At 43.4% G+C, this 19,226-nt stretch overlaps 1 protein-coding gene across 1 annotated transcript in view; it reads right to left on the bottom strand.

Annotated features, from left to right (window-relative positions):
* The window catches only part of cfap58 (cilia and flagella associated protein 58), a 222,049-nt gene that overhangs the window by 85,862 nt on the left and 116,961 nt on the right, over positions 1–19,226 (bottom strand). The window contains exon 17 of the mRNA XM_078224321.1: positions 11,842–11,975. Coding sequence (XP_078080447.1) covers positions 11,842–11,975 — 134 coding nt within the window. The remainder of the gene's footprint in view (positions 1–11,841; positions 11,976–19,226) is intronic.

Below are 19,226 nucleotides of genomic sequence, written 5' to 3'. Positions count from 1 at the left end.
GCTTGTAGAATTTCACTAGCTGTACTGTCTGGAGACAATACACATCTCTTTAACCTGTGTTGAATGCTCCCTCCACCCACATTATCTGTACCTTTAAGACCTGGCTGGCTGTAGAGATTTGCATTCTAATTAGTATTCTGTAACTTGATTTCTGTGTCTGTGCACTGTTGGAGAACAGACATCCACCCCATCTGACGAAGGAGCTGTGCTCCGAAAGCTTATGGTATTTGCTACCAAATAAACCTGTTGGACTTTAACCTGGTGTTGTGAGACTTCTTACTGTGCTTACCCCAGTCCAACGTCGGCATCTCCACATCATGTTGAAACAGTGCATTCCTCCAGAGGCACTCAGTACTCGGCAGAGCTGGTGTCAAGATGTTTCTTTATTCATTCATGGGATGTGGGGCGAGATTTTACAGGCTCGTTCGAGTGAGACCAGAAATTCCAGCCCGAGGTCAACGGATATTTCCATTGTCCGCCCCTCGCCCACTTCGATTCCGTGGCGGGCGAGGCAGGAGAATTCTGGTGGTGGGCTTCCCTGGCTGGGTGATTTATTGCCTATTCCTGAAGACATTTAAGAGTCAACCACATTGCTGTGGCTCTGGAGTCACATGCAGGCCAGACCAGGTAAGGATGGCAGATTTCCTTCCCTAAAGGACATTGGTGAACCAGATAGGTTTTTAACAATTGACAATGGTTTCATGGTCATCATCAGACTTTTAATTCCAGATTTCTATTGAATTCAAATTTCACCATCTGCCATGGTGGGATTTGAACTCAGTCCGCAGAGGATTACATGATCTTATTGAATGGTGGAGCAGGCTTGAGGGGCCAGATGGCCTATTCCTGCTCCTAGTTCTTATGTTCTTATGTAAATAAGCAGACGGAACACCAATCCCATCAACAGGCATGGGATAATTGTGCACGGTGTTTTGGGGGCTATCCAGTTGAGACTCTTGCATATCACCCAATCTCAGTGTCACTATGTGGCTGGTGATTTTTTAAATGGAGAAACCATAAAAATGGACCCACTCCTCCACACTGATACTGTTCCAAAGATCTCTTGTGAATATTGGCATACTTCTGGGGACCTCTATTTCCAAAGGACAATGTCAGCTCGGAACACAAAACAGTACTATCATTGCAGAAGACAAGTTTTACGAATTTAGAATTCAAACAATTAGCTCGCAAGTCAACCGATACAGAAATCATAGATAGACAGAAATATGATGATGAGCATTTAGTGGAGGTAACAGGAGTCTCACCAGCCAGCTGGAGAGCCAGTGAGTATCCCGCGTCATATGAATTTGGGAAGGCCCACCAGATTAAGTGACAATTATGCACTTAGGTGGGCACAGGTGGGCTTCCCTCAGGATCAAGGAGACTGTTGGCAGAAATCCCCACCTCCTGAGAGTTTCCGGCCAATCAGGCACCCACGGCACAGGTGAGTAATGGCGGGATGGAGATCATGGGGGAAGGGGTTGGCAGCAACAACCTGGAGATGATGCTCAGTGGGCCCCTTCAGGTACATGATGGACCCACCTGGAACCCTACAAGTAACACCAAAAGGGTTAGCTTTTCAGGCTTCCCACATAGTGAGTCCCAGTGAATTCCAGTGGTGATGGGGCGAGGCCCTTTTGTGGGCATCTATTACCTACTTAAAGGTCTTAATCGGCAGAAGGGTAGGGCAGCCATTCATGAGCCTTCTGGCCCTTGACTCGATCTGGACAGAGAAGGGAAGATAGTAGGTTCCCTTCCCCATAGAAAACCAATGTAGAAGGTGGTTCCATTCACATCACACATCACTTTCGGGAGCATAAATATTTTCCCCACAGCAGGTTGAGGTGATAATAAACAAGAAAGTCAAGTTTCAGCTTTGGCCCAGTGGTAGCAGAGGTTGTGGATTCAGGCTTTGCTTCAACAATTCAGCACACAATCTACATTGACAGTTCAGTGCAGTACTGAGGGAGCACTGCACAGTTGGATGTGCTATTTTTGTGTTGTTAAAGTGAAATCCAGTCTACCCTCTCAGTTAGATGTAAATGAGACCAGAGCACTATTTAAAGAGCACAGAATCCTTTGATTAACATCACTACAAAATGGTTAACCAATCATCCCATTTCTGTTACTGGTGCCTTACTACTGTACTTACCTCAAGAGCAATGATTACATTTCAAAAGTATGAAACATCCTGAGGACATGAAAGGTCAATGCAAATGCAAGGACTTAATTTTTATACTGATGATAAAGAAAAGTTTATAACCACGGTAGTGGGTCGGATCTCAAACAATGATGAGACTGAGTACTGGAATGAGATAGAGAATCTGGTGAACTGGTGCGGCAACAATAATCTCTCCCTCAATGTCAACAAAATGAAGCAGATCGTCATCGACTTCAGGGAAACGTAGAGGAGAACGTGCCCCTGTCTACATCAATGGGGACGAAGTAGAAATGGTCAAGATCTTCAAGCTGATCTTTGGAACAGTGTAAGAGTTTTAACAACACCAGGTTAAAGTCCAACAGGTTTATTTGGTAGCAAATACCATTTTAACCTGGTGTTGTTAAAACTCTTACGGTGTTCACCCCAGTCCAACGCCGGCATCTCCACATCATGACTACCTTTGGAACAGTATCAGTGCGGAGGAGTGGGTCAATTTTTATGGTTTCTCCATTTAAAAAATCACCAGCCACATGGTGACACTGTAATTGGGTGAAGTGCAAGAGGCTCAACTGGATAGTCCCCAAAGCAGGCACGGGATTCCGATGCACAATTAACCCATGCCTGTTGATTGTGATGCAGGCAACACTCCAAATGGGGTCCCCCCCATGCCGACATTATAGTTAAGAAAGCCCACCAACGCCTCTACTTTCTCAGAAGACTTAAGGAAATTTGCATGTCAGCTACGGCTCTCACCAACTTTTACAGATGCACCATAGAAAGCATTCTTTCTGGTTGTATCACAGCTTGGTATGGCTCCTGCTCTGCCCAAGGCCGCAAGGAACTACAAAAAGTCGTGAATGTAGCCCAATCCATCACATAAACCAGCCTCCCGTCCATTGACACTGTCTACACTTCCCGCTGCCTCGGCAAAGCAGCCAGCATAACTAAGGAGCCCACACTCCGCGGACATTCTCTCTTCCACCTTCTTCCATCGGGAAAAAGATACAAAAGGCTGAGGTCACGTGCCAACCGACTCAAGAACAGCTTCTTCCCTGCTGCTGTCAGGCTTTTGAACCTTGCATTAAGTTGATCTTTCTCTACACCCTAGCTATGACTGTAACACTATATTCTGCACTCTCTCCTTTCTTTCTGTATGAACGGTATGCTTTGTCTGTATAGCGTGCAAGAAACAAAACTTTTCACTGTATACCAATACATATGACAATAATAAATCAAATCAAAAAAAACTACCAAAGCTACAATGCTTGCCTTTGGATGCCAAAGTAATGAATTCCAAATCCAAGGACTCACAGGACATCCCTGTCACTTGATTCTGCCTTGCTTGGTCAGATAAATTTTATCTGCACCCATCCACGCAACCAGATCTCAAAAAGGCAGCACAGCAGAGTGTCTGTTCACTCTTGTGGATTACATCACTCGCCTGCAGATGACAGATTACCACAAACTGTAGGAGACCCAAGGCCTAATTGCAGGGAGGCAAACGGTACATCAACAAAGGGAATAGAAATAGGGAGGAAAGGAGCAAAAATAATGTGCACTAAAAATTATTCTTGCAAGAATATACGCATTTTGAAATGAAGTCACAATACATTTGGAAGCAATTCTGTATTTGTTTTCAATAAGGTTTGAGCTCCAACAATATAGTGATATCCAAACACATACCTATCATGACATGACATGACAGCACTGTTAGAGTCAGATGCAGTTATGAACAAGATGACATTTAAAGACATGATTGAAATTGTTCATCGCTGTATGACCAAATACAATGCTGCAGCTAAAGAGACAATAAATTTAATTCAGTGTTTAAATATCATGAAGCTAATGGGCCAGTATTTGGGCACAAAATGCTGCCGCAATTTGGCACAAATATGTTAGGGTGGACCAGGCATAGGTGAAGCATCGTGGGAAGGGGGTCACGGGGAAGGAGCAGATGAGGGTGGATGGCAGCCAGGGCAGAGGGGGAGGGGGAGGGGCTCTCAGACGTTTCTTCAACCATGGGCAGAGTACCTCCAGCCCCTCCAGCCCCAGCCGCCTGGAGTCCGCAAGCAAACACGTCAGCATTCGCTTATCATGCTCCTCATATCTCTTGGCCACACCAGGTTAATAGTAGTGGAAGTGGGATGAGACCTTCAGGGGGCATTGATTGCCCACTTCAGGCCCTCGACTGGCAGCGGGGCATAAAGGCCCACAGCTTCTTTCCATGGAGTTAGTTGGAGTGGTGGCTCCAGCCTAATTAAATGACCCCACCACCAAACTTCCCACAAGATTCCATCCATTGTGTGATCCAATAGGACTATAAATAAGGATTGCCACCTTCTGCTTTTTAGAATTTTAAAGGAGAAGGAACACTTTTTGCCAAGTACGAAATGGTGGGCCAGAGAAACTCTGTTGCTGGGAACACAACATAGTTGCTCCCCATGAATTAGCTACTAAAGGATTCTCTCTGATGTCAGAACAGCATGGTTAGGATGTTTAACAGAAGAATAATTCTCTAGTTATGGTCCATGTGTGAAAACAGCCTCAAGGAAAATGCTAAGACACAACTGTTCTGGGTAATCATCCCATTCTCTGCCAAGGTTTGAAGACTGTAAACATTTATTTGCTTGGTTGCTTCAAAATAACTCACTTCACATCAAAAAGATTCCTTGGAGTAAATATTCAAATCCAGACTACAAATCAAGCTCTGACAACGAAGCACCAGATTTCACCATGATCGTTTGAGGCTCATGTATTCTACAGGTAGGATATCCTAAAAACACACTTCAAGACTAGGATGTGCAGCAGAGTAGGTTCATGTGATACATCCAAAGAAACTCTAATTTTAAGACACTATAAAAAGGGTACCAGTTTAGAAATCGTAAAGTCACTTGGTCGTACAGAATTTGAGATTTGTTGCAAAGAAAGACACATGCTGTCAAAGTTTTTCATCTTGCATTCATCAGGACAGAATGCAAGAATGCCAAATTTCGAAGAGAACAACAATTTACACTTCATGAGAAAAGAGTGCTGATTAGTTGGCAAGTCAACTGGCCTATGCATTGCCATGTAGACTGCACCAGTGAACAACTGTCCCTCACACTTCTGTTTAATACCAAAAAAATACAACATATGACCATGTTCCTTTTGTCTACAGAGGACAGGCCCCTGCTTATGAATATAAGTAGCTTCTACCAAGCGTTAAGTGAGCCACGTCGCAAGTCCGACTGATCAACTTCAATTGGTTGTTTGTACAATTCTTAGCACACTCAGAGTCATTCATCAAGTGCTGTCCAATCATGGAATCACATCTAATGTTAGATATTATAGCGTGAGTTTTGCAAGCACAGGCTGGTTGAGTACTGTCAGTACTTGGCCAATTGCGAACAGCCAAAGGAACGTGCTGTTTGATATGATCTGACAATCGCTGGGGCGTACATAAGTACTTCGCATCACACAAGGTAAAGTTGTTAGGAAGAAATCTGAAGTGCAGTTATTATGGCCATCACAAGTCATCTGCAGAGCTTATTTATCATTAAGTCCTGTCACGTCTTTCTCTCACCTGTAATAGCCACTGATCTTGTCAGTATTTCTGACTTGCTGCTCCTTACTCAAGTCCACTCCAATCCCTTTGCCCATTGATTGTTAGGTGGCATGCAGTGAGCAGTCATTATTTTACTTGTCTCTGCAGTACACACGCTCAAATGTAGATGAAAGGAATACTCTTGTTCACACATGGTCATCAAATATCTTTTCGCTTCCATACTGTGAACGTTGTGCAAATGTAACATCAGCCATGGTAGCACAGCACTGCCATATCAGAAGTACACTAAGAAGTCTCACAACACCAGGTTAAAGTCCAACAGGTTTATTTGGTAGCACAAGCCACTATAAAGACACATCTTTATATGCCCTGTTTGTGAACAGAACTCCCACTTACCTGATGAAGAGGCAGCGCTCCGAAAGCTAGTGGCTGTGCTACCAAATAAACCTGTTGAGACTTTAACCTGGTGTTGTGAGACTTCTTACTGTGTTTACCCCAGTCCAACGCCGGCATCTCCACATCATATCAGAAGTAGGCAGTCATTGTTCCTTACTTCGTCTATAAAGAGCTCAGGGGTCATGAACTGCTTTAGAATTCAAGCACAATGAAGGGCATGATTTTCTTAACACTATTCAGACATGTCATGGGATAGTAACCTTCTTTCTCCAATGTTCATAGGAATGTTGGTTGTTGTGCAGCATATTGCGACATGAGTTTGTCATCCTGCAGCTTGGGATAACCAACTATTTTCAATAACTAATGCTGCTGCTTAGCCTAAGGCTATGATTACAGTTGAACTTGTTTATTTGGCAAGGCAGTGCATCCTCAATGCAGCAGGGCACAGACTGACTTATGTATCCCTTAGAACAAGCTTCCCTTAACCTTTCCAACCATGGAAAAATTTTGACCCCCAGGTACACGGAAAAACCCCTGAGAAACATCCTTATTATAATGCCATCTTAGTATTATTATGCTGCCATCAGACTTTTGAATGGACCTACCTCGCATTAAGTTGATCTTTCTCTACACCCTAGCTATCACTCTAACACTACATTCTGCACTCTCTCCTTTCCTTCTCTGCTTTGCTTTGTCTGTATAACACGCAAGAAACAATATTTTTCACTGTATATAATACATGTGACAATAATAAATCAAATCAAATATTGAAAAATTAAACCACAAAATATTATTACGCAATAGGTGCAAAAAAAACCAGAAAAACAAAACTTAAAAGATGTTTTTATGTCTTGTATGGAAATATTTATTATTAAAAGTTTTGCTATTCAACAAATACTTCCATGTCTTACCTTCTTTTGTCATTTTTAATGGGGGCACCCACTAACACACATTCCCTCACCCACACCCATCCTCACACTGACTTCCTCATCCACTCATCTTCCTCTTGAGCCCCCATGGCTCAGGCTCTGGCTTTGGCTTTTCCTGTGCTCCTGCGGCTTAAATATTGAGAGTGGTGCTGATCTTAACAGCCACAAGAATTGCTTTAGTCTTGGTTATTGTTCTTGCAGGAACTCACCAAGGTTCATGAGGCAGCACACAACCTCTGCCATCTAGAGCCCACAACCACTGCCATCTAGAAGGATAAGGGCAGCGGAAACATAGGAACACCATCAACAGGAAGTTCCCCTTCAAGTCACAAAAAACCCTGACTTGGAAATATATCGCCATTCCTTCATTGTCGCTGGGTCAAAATCCTTGAACTCCCTTTCTAACAGCACTGTGGGTGCACCTACTCCACATGGACTGCATTATATACAGTGAATAAGGCAGCTCACCACCACCTTCTGATGGACAATTAGGGAGATCAATAAATGCTGGTCTAACCCGCGACACCTACATCCCGTAAATGAATTTTTAAAAGTGTCTTATTCGCCAGATGCCACAGATTAGTCACATCAACCCCTGAACTGGAGAGCTGGTGCAGACATGATGGACCAAGTTGACTCCTTCTGTGCTTTTTTTTGTACCTTTTGGTACTTTATTCCCAATCAAAATCAAATTCAAAACAGATCCAAGCTGACAAGACAGGCCACACCTCCCCTCGATCAAACAAGGTCCAAGCTGACAGGGTGAGGCATTACACCTCCTCCCGGGCTTGATCTGAGCTTCACCTCAGCCAAAGGGCCCAGATGGCTTTTAAAAAATTACTTCAGGTGAAACCTCAGTACAACCTCATTGGCCAAGACCAAATGCAGGATCAAAAATTAGACTTGATCTTAGCCAAAAGGCCAAGAAGCGATGTAACCATTCTGTGTTTCTGTGAAATGGAGAGTATTCCATTTTGTCCCACCCTTGTAGATGGTTCAAAGTATTTGATGAGACAGGAGACAAGTCACTCAGCACAGAATACCCAGCCTGTGATCTGTTCTTGTAGTCACAATATTTATATGGTTGGACCAGTTAAGTTTTTGGTCAATGGTGACCCCTAGAATGATGATGGAGGAGGATTTGGCAATGATAATGTCATTCAACGGCAAGAAAAATGTTTATATTTTCTCTTGGAGGTAGGCATTCCCTGGCATTTGCGTGGCGTGAATGTTACCTGCCACTCATCAGCCCAAGGCTAACAGTGTCTTGATGTATGCAGGAACAGACTGCTTCATTATCTTGGGAATAGCCAATGGAACTGAACACTGTGCAATCATCAGCAAACATCCCTATTTCTGACCTTACAATGGAGGAAAAGCCGCTGATGAAGTATTCTTCAGTGTAGTCAGTGCTACTGAGCTGCTAGCTATTGCCTTTTGCAGGGTAGTTAAACGGGCACTTGACCCATTTTCTAAAATGGCCATGGATCACAGCTGTGGATACCTGGTACTGTTGCCATTACATCATCTAATTAACCTCAGCTCAGTGCACCAACTAATGTTTACCTAATTATTACTTCAACCCAGTGAAAATATCCACCGTTTTCTCATGAAATATTGTTAACAAGGTTAAATAGGCGGCTAATATTCCTCACAGTGGCAATATTTGCCTTCCCCTTAATTTGCTGAACTCAGTAATTAGAAATAGTGGAACACTTTGAATAGCATTAACCATCAGCCGATGCTGCTGTTGCACTTTACCCCTTTTCTATCATTGCAGGACAATACAGAAGGAACGCTATGTTTAAACCCTGAGGAAAATAAGGGGCTAGATTTTACAAGCCCCCACCGAGCATTTTTTTCAGCAGGAGAATACATGAAATACGAGGGGTGCTACCTTCTCGCTCATCCCCCAAGCTGTTCTCCATAATGCAGCGAGTGAGTAGACACCAAAATCAGCAGCCTGCCCACCATGGAAATAAATAATGAAGGGTCGATTGAGCTTACTAACAAGACAACTGACCCCAATAATATGCTGTCCATGCCATTAAACCATTGGTGTGGAGGGGCAGGCAGGTCTGGGCAGCCCATTCTTTCAATAATGGTTTCAAAAGGGCAGGAAGGAAGGGGGTACCATCTTTGGGGATTGCCAATGTGCACTGAGGCACTGCCCCTGAAGACAGTAACCCCGCTAAATCTGCAGCCTGCAGTGCTATTGCTGCAGGGCAGACTTGTTTCTTGGCAGCGGGTTTCCAATCAACTTTTTATTTGGGATCCTGTCCACAGCCACAAGTTATTTTCTCACAAAACAAATTCTAATTTCACACGCAGGCCCTACTGTGGAAGGTGGCTGCAGTATGGTTAAAAACGTTGAGAGTTAAAAGATTGTGGTACGAACAGTGAATATAAGTAAATACTTTTTTTGCGCAAAACTGATTTGCTTCATCCTTGGAGCAAGGAACTATACAGTAGGTTCCCGAATATACATTTCATTGATAGAAAAAAAGTAAAAGTTTATTTATTAGTGTCACAGATAGGCTTATATTAACACCACAATGAAGTCACTGTGAAAATCCCCGAGTCGCCACACTCCAGTCGCCCGTTCGGGTACACTGAGGGAGAGTTTAGCATGGCCAATGCACCTAACCAGAACATCTTTCGGACTGTGGGAGGAAACCAGAGCATCCGGAGGAAACCCAGACACACATGGGGAGAGCGTGCAGACTCCAGACAGACAGTGACCCGAGCTGGGGATTGAACCTGAGTCCCTGGAGCTGTGAGGCAGCAGTGCTAACCACTGTGCCACGGTGCTGCCCTATTTCAGAATAAAAGTAACATTATGGGATAATGTCTGCTGTGGAATGCAATCATACAAAAATAGTGTCCTAAACTTGTAGCTGTACTGCCACTCAAACTCACTATCTTCTAGAGGTGCTTTGATCTGCCCATTAGAAGAATCAAAGGGGGAAAAGAACAATTTACTACAACATTGCACTACTGAGAATAAAAATTACTATATCTCATATTGACTCAGAATTTCTGATCTCCAGGTGGCATACACGATAAGAAATCCCGAGGTGTGCACGGGAAACACCCCCAGAAATCCCCACACAAGGACTGCACAGGAATTGCTTGGGGAGTTCAAATTTCCAATGGGAAATCACACTGCACTGGGAACCATCCAAAACTTCAACTTAATTCAGAGACTTTGGATTGTCAAAGCAGGGTCGCTATTCATGATGAGCAAGGAGGAATACAACTACTTCTAACTCCTGGGTAACGAGAGCACTGACTTCCCCAATCCCCCACTGCATCTGCCAACTGCACTCCTCTCCTCCCCACTGGACCCCAGTGTAATGACTGGGAAAGCCGACTGGAAAGGAACATAGTTTATTACAGAATGCAAAGTAAAACTACTACCGTGGTGTACACAGACTAGTCCCTGGCTAACACTCCAGTACAGCAAGCCCAGTCCTGGGCCTGCCTTATGAAAGGCTCAGGTAATGAGTTCCGGCTGTGTAGGCCACAAATTAGGGCTGATTTTCTAAGTCCTCACTTAGTACCAAGACTCTCTGGCACCAGTACGTAAAGCCTTCAGGATATGACATAGTGCAGTACCTTGAACAGCAGTTACCACTATAAGCATCGTAGGAAGATGGTATAATGAGGCTCTAAAATGCCAGGAGTTCAAGGTTCTTTCCCGAAACTGAATTTCAATAGCTATAAAGTGCTTTGAGATAGCATGAGGTTGTGAAGGCACTATATCAATGCAATACTTTTGTTTCCTTTTCCTGGAGGGTGGATGGTAAGCCTGGGTGAATCAGCATGTGGCACACATATGGCCTATTATCATCAGTTAGGAACATTATCAATTCTTGGGCACAAGGCATTGCTCCAACTATCCCCATTGGAAAATAAAAAGCAAACAACTTATAAAAATACGGAAATGAGTTTTAAGTTGAAGTTTATTTATTAGTGTCACAAGTAGGCTTACATTAACACTGCAATGAAGTTACGGTGAAAATTCCCTAGTCGCTACACTCTGGCGCCTGTTCGGGTACACGGAGGGAAAATTTAGCACAGCCAATGCATCTAAACAGCATGTCTTTTGGACTGTGGGAGGAAACTGGGGCAACCGGAGGAAACCCATGCAGACACGGGGAGAACGTGCAGACTCCGCACAAACAGTGACCCAAGCCGGGAATCGAACCCGGCGCTGTGAGGCAGCAGTGCTAACCACTGTGCCACCATGCCGCCCACTTCAGATAGACATGATAAATGATGAGGACATCATTGAGGCAAATGACTTGCTCCAAGAAAACACAGTAGGGGATTCAGCAACGCCATGCCCATGACCAGCAATGGCCTCTCCTTTACTATTTACACTTGTATAGAAGCTTTTGTCATTGCACACATAATTACAGCTGGCCACCCCAATCCACCCCCCCCCCCGCCGCCGCCCCCCCGCCATTCCCCATCTGTAGAAAGAACAAAGTAATGAGATTGGACAGTACAGGCTTAGCTCTCTCCTGTCTCTCAAAGGTTAACGATCAGAAAGAATGAACAGTCAGTTAAATGAAACCACATATTTGACAGCCACAAATGCAATTCTAGCTAAGCAATGTAGATAGCGTGAGGATTACGATGGGTCAAGAATAAAACATCCTATTTTGTTTATCAATAAACTAGGACTCCTTACCCTTAGAACTTGGCATAAAAGGACCGCGGCATTCCTTAAGAGTTAATAGATCTTTCTGAGGAAATAAAATGTTGGCAAATGGTTCACATTTGCATTGATTAATATTTCATACTTAGCCAGCTGTTCCTTGCGTTTCTGATTATGGTACTTCTTTTTTATATTCTGCAGCTCCTGAGCTAGACGGTCAATCTCGTACTTGTACTCCTGACTCTGTGATTCGAACATGTTCAACTCTGAAGTCAAGGCCTTTCAAAATAAAAATGAACAACAGATCATGACATTAGCACATAATTAACTTCTTGCTCCATTTCTTGAAGCTGCTACCAATTGTTATGGAAGGTTTTGTCAAGCCTATCCGAAAATAAACCATTGTGACAAACTACTTGCATCTGACTACTCAATGTGAGATATCATATTATTCAGCAAATAACCTATGACAATGAGAAGGTGAAAACATTGTGGAATGCATTAAGAGCTTCAACACATGAGGTTGCAAGTGACTAAAACATCAGAATGGCAAAGATATATCACTGTCAGTATCAGTTTGAATTAAATAGTTTAGAAATCGGCTATGCAGTATAATAGTGCAAGTGATGGCTAATAAGTTTCCATCATCAAATCTGGGCTTTCATAGTTTGCTTTTATCATACAAATATCACTGTTAATCAGTAGATGGGTCTTTGCAGGCTGCTAAGTATTGAGGACTGAATTTTCAAAGTGCAAGTATATTTCTAGCTCCAAAGGCAAGGAGTAGTTTAAGATTATAATTACAGTTTAAATTCTGTGCACGCCATCCCTGACTGAACTATCCAGAAGGACCCCATGGTCTGCACCTTAGAAAGTGTCCAAGAATCAGATGCTTTCACCTTTTCTGATGTGCACATTGTCTTTGTTTTTCCCGAGTCACACATGAATGCAAGTTCATTATTTTGGCTTAACGGGAAAAGGTATCGCAACCAAAACCATGGGCGGCACAGTGGCGCAGTGGTTAGCGCTGCTGCCTCACAACGCCAGGGACCTGGGTTTGATTCCCGGCTTGGGTCACTGTTTGTTTGGAGTTTGCACATTCGCTCCCTGTCTGCGTAGGTTTCCTCCGGGTGCTCTGGTTTCCTCTCACAGCCCAAAGATGTGCGGGTTAAGTGGATTGGCCATTTTAAATTGCCCCTTAGTGTCAGGGGGACCAGCCAGGGCAAATGCATGGGGTTATGGGGATAGAGCCTGGCTGGGATTGTGGTCGGTGTAGACTCGATGGGCTGAATGGTCTCCTTCTGCGCTGTAGGGATCCTATAATTCTAATTCTATAATTCAAAACAGAAAATGCTGGAAAATCTCAGCAGATCTGGCAGCATCTGTAAGGAGCTAAAATAGCTTTGACAAAGAGTCATCTGGACTCGAAACGTCAGCTCTTTTCTCTCCTTACAGATGCTGCCAGACCTGCTGAGATTTTCCAGCATTTTCTCTTTTGGTTTCAGATTCCAGCATCCACAGTAATTTGCTTTTATCAAAGGTATCGCAACAGTATTTCCTCAGCCTTGCAGAGAATCACTTGGCGGATTGAGTATCCCAGGTGCAAGTTTCCATTTCAGAAGGCGAAGAGAGGGGAACTGTTTCATTTCCTCAAATTATATTTTAGGAGAACATCAGTTCCGGATTGCTGGTTGCCGGAAGGGGGGGAATCAGAAATTTGCTCAGAACCTATTTGATCCTTGTACTAAGAAGAAAAAAAAAATGTCATTCCCCCTGACTGCATGCAGTTTTTGTGCCTATGCAATGAAAAAGTGGCTCCACAGACTTGAAGCTTGGCAAAAATGTAATTCTACCCTGAATGACTGCAAATGCAATACAGGTGTTGAGGGTAGGAGAGGTCAGTGAGCAGAGGATGCTGAGAAAGATTTATCGAGAAACAGCTGCAAACAGGCAGCAATTGGCTATTGTATCACTGCAAACCCCACACCGGTGCTTCAAGTACAATGCTTTATGTAACAAATTTGAGACAGTCAGCTGGATAAATCCCAGTGACAGATTATACAATGTGCACAAATGCACTCATTTCTAGAGCACTAGGATTTCAATAGCATCATCTACAGGTCCAATGAGGCAGAAATAAAGAGTACATCACTCCCCTGGTGGAGCTTGCTGTATAAAAACAAATGCCACACATCAATTATTTCTGCTTTAACAGGTGCTGGTGTCACACAGGGTATCAGCCCCCACATGCGTGAATGCCATCTTGTTAAAACTCAAGATGGGCAGAATAGCTACCCTGCTGATCCACGTTAAAGGAGGACTCCAGCCTGGATGTCAAAATTTAACTAAATAAGGCTCAACAATGGCGTCAATAACAGAGAGAAAGCGGGAAGGTCTGGCAGCATTCCAGCTTTCTTTCTCTGTTTTAGTTTCAGATTCCTGCATCCGCAGTATTTTACTACTACAGTAGTGTCAATGAGTCTGACAAGTCCTCTACAGGTTTAGTTTCATCTCTGACTGATTGGTAAACGATGTGCTCATTTTACATCGCCAGTGAAAGCTACCAATAAATCTGTCTCAACCAAAATTCCACACTTAAGATAGTCATAGAATGATGTGCCAATCATTTATCCATGCCTCCTGTTGGTGGTGCAGTGACCATAAGATACTTACACGTTATTAGACAGTTTGTGAGCATATTTCAATCCAGACTGACGCACATAGCTATCCGCTGTGGGTGAAATGTGTACATTGTATTCCTTATGAAGCAATTTTTGGCCTGCAAGAGGACTTGCCAATATTTCACTGATCAGTACTGCTTCCTTCAGTTCCAATCTGCAGCCCAAAATAGCCTTAAAGTCCTCCCCGCCCCCTCACCCCAACACTTGATTTTAAATAAGTTTATTTAAACCACGAGTGTCGATGAAAGCGTCAAAGGAACTGGGTGGCACGAGTTACCGACACTGGCTAGATTTTGAAGGAACGTAACTGTGTTGTGCGGAAAAGATCACCTCACTCTAGCCTGTGAAAATTAACTGGAAAGACAAATGCTGTGACTAATGCTCTTCAAAGATTACTGTAAGCATGGTTAATCCATTGACGTACAGGCTAGGCATGATCTAATTGAATGGTGGAAAAAGCTCGAGGGGCTGAATGGCCCACTCTTGTCCCTCTGCCTCCGATGTCCTGGATTTTAACAGAACGTAAACATTTATTTGAAATAGCTTCGCGCCGCTATTGAAATAGTAGTTAATCTGTTTTTCTTTCGAATGTTTAAATCATTTGCACGCTAATATTTAAAAAGAAAATCCTAAATCCAAAGCAATGGAAGGTGAGTCACATTTCTAGAACAGAAGGGAAAGCAGCAGGGTGTAATTTCTAGTGCAGGGCCACATCCAAAATGTAAACCTAGCTTTTCTCTTTCAGATGGAAGACAATCTCCTGCATACTTACATTGTTTTGGCACCTCCAGTATTTTTGGTTTTTCTTTCCATCCCTAATAGTATAATTCCATCTTTGATTCACTTATTTCTCAGCCATACAGCATCCAATAGGTTTCAAACTTCAAGTGTAGGTTAGTGTCTCTTGAGAATCGCAGATCAACCCTTGAAGCAACAATTATTAACGACGGAAACTTCAGCATCTGAATATAGGATTCAGATATTACGCTTAACAGTTTAATGACAGCAGCAGTGTGTACTATCTACAAGATGCTCTGCAGCAATTCACCAAAGATCCTTAGACAGCACCTTCCAAACCCACGATCACTTCCATCTAGAAGGAACAAGGGCAGCAGTGTAATGACTTCAATCAGGTCATTGAGGTTGGCCTATTGGACTATGAACTCCCTGATTAAGGAGTCAGTTGATGGGCCAATCAGGGGGGTCTTTTCCTTGTATTTAACCAGGGGTTGTCAGTTCCTCTGGCACTCCCGAAGGTAGACTGCTGACTCTGTGTACTGCTGTTGGAATTGTAAATGAAGGGATTTTGGTGAAGGGACTTCTGCTTCTGGTGACTTATTATAAGCAGATACATGGGAACACCACCACCTGCAAGTTCCCCTCCAAGCCACTCACCATCCTAACTTGGAAATACATCACCGTTCCTTCACAGTCGCTGGGTCAAAATCCTGGTATTCCCTCCCTAACAGCAACATGGGTCAACCCACAACACGTGGACTGCAGTGATTCTAGAAGGCAGCTCACCACCACCTTCTCAAGGTCAACTAGAGATGGGCAATCAATGCTGACTCAGCCAGCAATGCCCATGTCCCACGAATGAATTTTAAAAAAGCAGAATTTCTGTACCAAAGATCAGAATTCAATCCAATAAAAGTGGATTCCACTTTTGGTTCTGAGGTCCACAAATTCTAATTTATAATATTAAAAACTCAATTTTATTTAGGCAAAAGTTATGAGGTGGAAAAGTAATGCATCTTATGAAATAGTAGAATGAATCTCTTCTTTCAATAAGAACTCCACTTGTGTTTTCTTTTAGTAATCCTCCATCAATGTCAGCAGAAAGTGAATGAGCTGCTTCTCTGGATCCTTACATGTTATCTGGTGCGATCACAGATTTTATCACGCTTGGAAAAGATGTCCTGTACAGATTGAAGGTCAAGTAAAGCCCCTTTGTCATCTTCATAATGCCCACACACAAACCACCCCTAATCATTTGTTTATACTATTTTTTTTGAGTTAACTTTATTTATTCGTCACAAGTAAGGCTTATATTAACATGGTAATGAAGTTACTATGAAAATTCCCTAGTCGCCCACACTCCGGCGCCTGTTCCAGTACACGGAGGGAGAATGTAGCATGACCAATGCATCTAACCAGCACGTCTTTTGGACTGTGGGAGGAACCCGGAGGAAACCCACGCAAACACGGGGCGAACGTGCAGACTCCGCACAGACAGTGACCCAAGCTGGGAATCGAACCCAGTTCCCTGGTGGCAGTGGTAACCACTGTGCCGCCCCTGTTCCAATATCTAGGAGGCCACACACACACAACACACACACAGGAAAAGTAATAGATAAAATAATTTGACCTCCAATTAATAGTGGCACAATTGTCAGTCGGGACAGGATGAAATGAAAGGTCAACAACACAGTAGGCAGCTTTTTTCATTATTTTACCAATAAATCAAAACTAGTAGAGTAGGAAGAATAGTGCTGAGACAGTGGGCCAAACCATCAGGTTCACAATGACAGAGGTTAGTGCTTCTCTCACCATTCCACTTCCTGACAGGCTCATCCTTCAATGTGTACGCACTAATTTTCTCTCCCTGGTCGAAGAATGAAAATTATGCTCATGAATCATTCGCTTTCTACAGGGCGAGGCTGGATTCTAAATACTTAGATACTAAACACACTGAGCACAAAATATTCCCTGAAGAATGGGATATGGTAGCATAGTGATTATGCTATTGGACTCATTATCCAGAAGCATAATAGTCCAGAGGCAAGTTATCAAGTCCCACCTGAAGAATTTCAATTCAATTAACTAAGTGAATCTTGAATAGAAAAGTGAGTCACGAGTAATGGTGACCATGGATTATCGTAAACATCCATCTGGTTCACTGCTGTCCTTTAGGGAAGGAAATCTGCTCCCCTTACTCAGTCTGATCTATATGTGACTCCAGATCCACAACTGTCCTCTAAAATGGCTTGACAAACCACTCAGTTGCAAACTCCAGCACCTTATCAAGGGCAACAGGGGATGGGAAATAAATGCTGCCCTTGCCAGTGACTCTCACATAGAATCATCCAGCGCAGAAGAGGCCCTTCAGCCCATCGAGTCCGCACTGACACATTAGAAACACCTGAACTCACACCTAATCCCATCTGCCAGCACTTGGCCCACAGCCCTGAATGTTATGATGTTTCAAGTGCCCATTTTTAAAGAATATGAGGCAACCCACCTCCACCACCCTCCCAGGTACTGCATTCCAGACTGTCACCGCCCTCTGGGTAAAAATGCTTTTCCTCACATCCCCTCTAAATCTCCTGCCCCTCAGCTTGAACCTATGTCCCCTCGTGACCGACCCTTCAACTAACGGGATTAGTTGCTCCTTATCCACCCTGTCCATGTCGCTCATAATCTTGTACCCCTCGATCAGGTCGTCCCTCAGTCTTCTCTGCTCCAACGAAAACCTAAGCCTATCCAACCTCTCTTCATAATTTAAATATTCAATCCCAGGCAACATCCTGGTGAATCTCCTCTGCACCCCCTCCAGTGCAATCACATCCTTCCGATAATCTGGCGACCAGAACTGTACACAGTACTCCAGCTGTGGCCTCATCAAAGTTATATACAACTCCAACATGACTTCCCTGCTTTTGTAATCTATGCCTCGATTGATAAAGGCAAGTGTCCCATATGCCTTTTTCACCACCCTACTAACATGCCTTTCCGCTTTCAGAAATCTCGTGAATGAATAAAAACAGAATTTTGAGTGGCTATAAATTGTGAAATCTTCCTTAGTAACTCAGTTTTGTAAAGTCAATGTACAATATGCCACACAGACTGATGGATAATAGGAAGATCATATACTAAGTCCAGGTTTGCTATCCTTGACCAATGTGTTGGGTAGGACAGAGATTGACCCTTGCCAGAAAGTGTGTGGACATCAAATAAGGTCATGGTCATCCTTCAGTGTGCAAACAAACCCTGCAATCAGACAACTGGTTGGCCCTCACTGTCTTGGTACAGACATGGTAGGTTGTTGCATAAAGTTAAATCTCACGGGATCCAGGGTGAGGTATCTAAATGGATACAAAATTGGCTTCTTGACAGAAGCCAGAGGGTGGTTGTAGAGAGTTGTTTTTCAAACTGGAGGCCTGTAACCAGCAGTGTGCCTCAGGGATCAGTGCTGGGCCCACTGTTATTTGTCATTTATATTAATAATTTGGATGAGAATATAGGGGGCCTGGTTAGTAAGTTTGCAGATGACACCAAGATTGGTGGCATAGTAGACAGTGAAGAAAGTTATCTCCAATTGCAACGAGATCTTGACCAATTGGGCCAGTAGGTTGACGAATGGCAGATGGAGTTTAATTTAGACAAATGCGAGGTGATGCATTTTGGTAGATTGAACCAGGACAGGACTTACTCAGTTAATGGTAGGGCGTTGGGGAGAGTTACAGAACAAAGAGATCTACGAGTACATGTTCATAGCTCCTTGAAAGTAGAGTCACAGGTGGACAGAGTGGTGAAGAAGGCATTCGGCATGCTTGGTTTCATTGGTCAGAACATTGAATACAGGAGTTGGGACGTCTTGTTGAAGTTGTACAAGACATTGATAAGGCCACACTTGGAATACTGTGTGCAATTCTGATCACCCTATTATAGAAAGGATATTATTAAACTAGAAAGAGTGCAGAAAAGATTTACTAGGATGCTACCGGGACTTGTTGGATTGAGTTATAAGGAGAGGCTGAATAGACTGGGACTTTTTTCTCTGGAGCATTGGAGGCTGAGGGGTGACCTTATAGAGGTCTATAAAATAATGAGGGGCATAGACAAGGTA

This window comes from Mustelus asterias, chromosome 11 (genome assembly GCF_964213995.1).
Source record: "Mustelus asterias chromosome 11, sMusAst1.hap1.1, whole genome shotgun sequence".
Taxonomy (NCBI): domain Eukaryota; kingdom Metazoa; phylum Chordata; class Chondrichthyes; order Carcharhiniformes; family Triakidae; genus Mustelus; species Mustelus asterias.
Note: the sequence above shows the minus strand (reverse complement) of the source record. Positions and strands in the feature narration are given on the sequence as shown.